The sequence below is a fragment of the Phytophthora parasitica genome (genome assembly GCF_000247585.1).
Source record: "Phytophthora parasitica INRA-310 unplaced genomic scaffold supercont2.72, whole genome shotgun sequence".
In the NCBI taxonomy this organism is placed as follows: Eukaryota; Oomycota; class Peronosporomycetes; order Peronosporales; family Peronosporaceae; genus Phytophthora; species Phytophthora nicotianae.
In genome coordinates, this window is record NW_008649058.1 from 285,081 (window position 1) to 287,345 (window position 2,265).

Below are 2,265 nucleotides of genomic sequence, written 5' to 3' on the forward strand. Positions count from 1 at the left end.
CCAACCAACTGCCTTTCTCACGCAGAATGTCGGTGCCGCGTACGGTGACTTTGAGGGCCGTATGATTCCAGCTTTCAACATCTCGTCGGTCCAGTCTCGAATCGCCTTTTTCATCTCCTCACTTAGTCTGAACTGCTTTCGAGCTACAGGAGTGTCGTCGACTAGCTCGATCTCAGCTCGTATGTCATCAGAACGAGTTGGTGGTATCGTTGGGAGCTGAGAGCGGAAAACTACATCCTTGTAGCGAAGCAGCAATTGTTCGGCTGGGTGTCCTTTGAGTGCCTCCCAGTCTTGTGCCAATTGATGATCGGCCTTAGAACTGTCAGGATCATGTTGAATCACGGAGCAAAATTCGTTGTCTTCTTCTCGCAGTAGTTTCTTCAGCTTTTTCGCAGGTACTACGCGAGTTGACCCTTGTGCACTGTCGAAGTCATGATGTATGTAGAACTGCTGGAGAGCATCATCATCCCGAGTACTGTGGCCATTTCGGAGACGTCGTCGACCTGCTTTTCGAGCTGGGGCGTGTCGTAGGCACTGCCTGAAGGACACAACGGACGACTGTGTATCACTGCGAAACGATATTGTTCGGTTGGTCCAGTCGATGTCAGGGTTCACTTGTTCAAGCCATGGCCAGCCGAGTAGCATATCCTTGTTCTCGGGGACTGGCATTACGTACACAGGCGACTTGTACTCGGGGAAACCTTCAATATCAACAGTAACAACAGCTTGTCTGCGTGGAATTGTGATGCGCCGATTGTTTCCGATCTTCACTGATAGCGGTTCTGAGCATTGTTTCACTTGAACGTTTAGCTTGTGAGCCAGCTTCGGTGAGATTGCGTTGAAGGATGACCCACTGTCCACGAAACACTGAGCAACACGGTCGTGAATTCGTGCGTTCTGGGCCAGGTAGCAGTATAGTTTGTCCGAATGAAATGCTAGTCGCTTCGAGTTCCTACTAGCGACTTCATCAGATGTTGGCGGCGCAGATGGCTTACTGCCACAGCTTCCTGCACTTGATGGCTCGGTAGGTTGCCACCCTACCGAGCTGGACCGTTTTTTGGCGGCCCAGATTCAGCATCAGCAGTGACGTCGCGAGCCTTCGTACGGCACTCGTCCTCTGTGTGGTTTTTCCTTTTGCAGTAGTTGCATCGTTTGACCGGATTATCCTTAGAGGCGACTTTGTTCGACTTGCTGTTGCTGGAACTGCTGTTGTTTGTTTTGGCGTTCTGTTTCGCCGGCTCCTTTGCAGGAGGCCGCGTGTTAGCGGGCTTGGCGTCCTCATAGCGCTGAGCTAACTCGATGGCTTTCTCTAGCGTCTCGGGGATGTTTTGCGAGATGTATCCACTAGTGTTGGTGCGCAGATTCTGCTGGAAAAACCAGTGCTTGACGACTTCGGGCAGTTCTGTATCCACTTGTGAGAGGAGATGTAAGAACCGCGAGGTGTACTCCTGCTGCGACTTGCCAGGGTTCAGCTCATACATCTTCGTCAGCGTTTTGTACTTGAAGTCCTTGTCGCGGAATCGAGCACGGATACGCTCTTTGAAGACACCCCATGTAAATGGACTGGCACCTAGCGAGATCTTCACATCACGGTACCATGCTTGTGCGTCCGTACCGAGGTTGGCAAAGGCCATATCGGAAAAATTGGAGGAAAACTCGTGCATCTCGGTACGGAACTCGGAGTAATACTGCTCTGTGCTGAAAATCCATAGCTCCAGGTCATCCTGATCGCTGCCGTCGAAGCGTGGCGGGTCGGCCTTCTTGCGAGATGGTCTTGGACAAGTTTGAGCTCGCACAATCTGTTGCTGGATCTGCGTCGTCTGAGCCAAGAGTTGTGTCATCTGCGTCGCTTGTTGTTGCGTAGTTTGCAGGGTGTGCTGCAATAACTGCGCCAACATTTCAGGCGTTAAAGTAGCCTGCGCGGAAGATGGCTGCGTTGATGAGCCTTGTGCTGTGGGGTCTTGTGCCGAGGGTCCTTGTTCGCCTTGCTCAGTCGTCGTAGGCGGCGGGGTAGCTGGCCGGGGGTACATCCCATAGCGTCCCTCGCGGATTCGTGCGTGGGCGCTGGTGAGGGCGTTCGTCACGCGTGTCCGAATCCGTGGTTGGTGGCATCGCTCTCTTAATAATAGTTAATTAACTGTCACGAACTCTGTCGAGTTCGAGCTGGGGAGATCCTCAAGTGGCAAGTTTAAGAATGAATTGAGAGCGCACGAGCAAATGCAAAGCTAGCTAACTGCCTACAACTTTGAGATGAGTCTCCTGGCC

The 2,265-nt window shown here is 52.4% G+C and overlaps 1 protein-coding gene across 1 annotated transcript in view; it reads right to left on the reverse strand.

Annotated features, from left to right (window-relative positions):
• The window catches only part of PPTG_24175 (hypothetical protein), a gene marked incomplete at its 5' end in the record, with an annotated part of 6,992 nt that overhangs the window by 2,863 nt on the left and 1,864 nt on the right, over nt 1–2,265 (reverse strand). The window contains 2 exons of the mRNA XM_008915585.1: nt 22–952; nt 1,042–2,118. Coding sequence (XP_008913833.1) covers nt 22–952; nt 1,042–2,118 — 2,008 coding nt within the window. The remainder of the gene's footprint in view (nt 1–21; nt 953–1,041; nt 2,119–2,265) is intronic.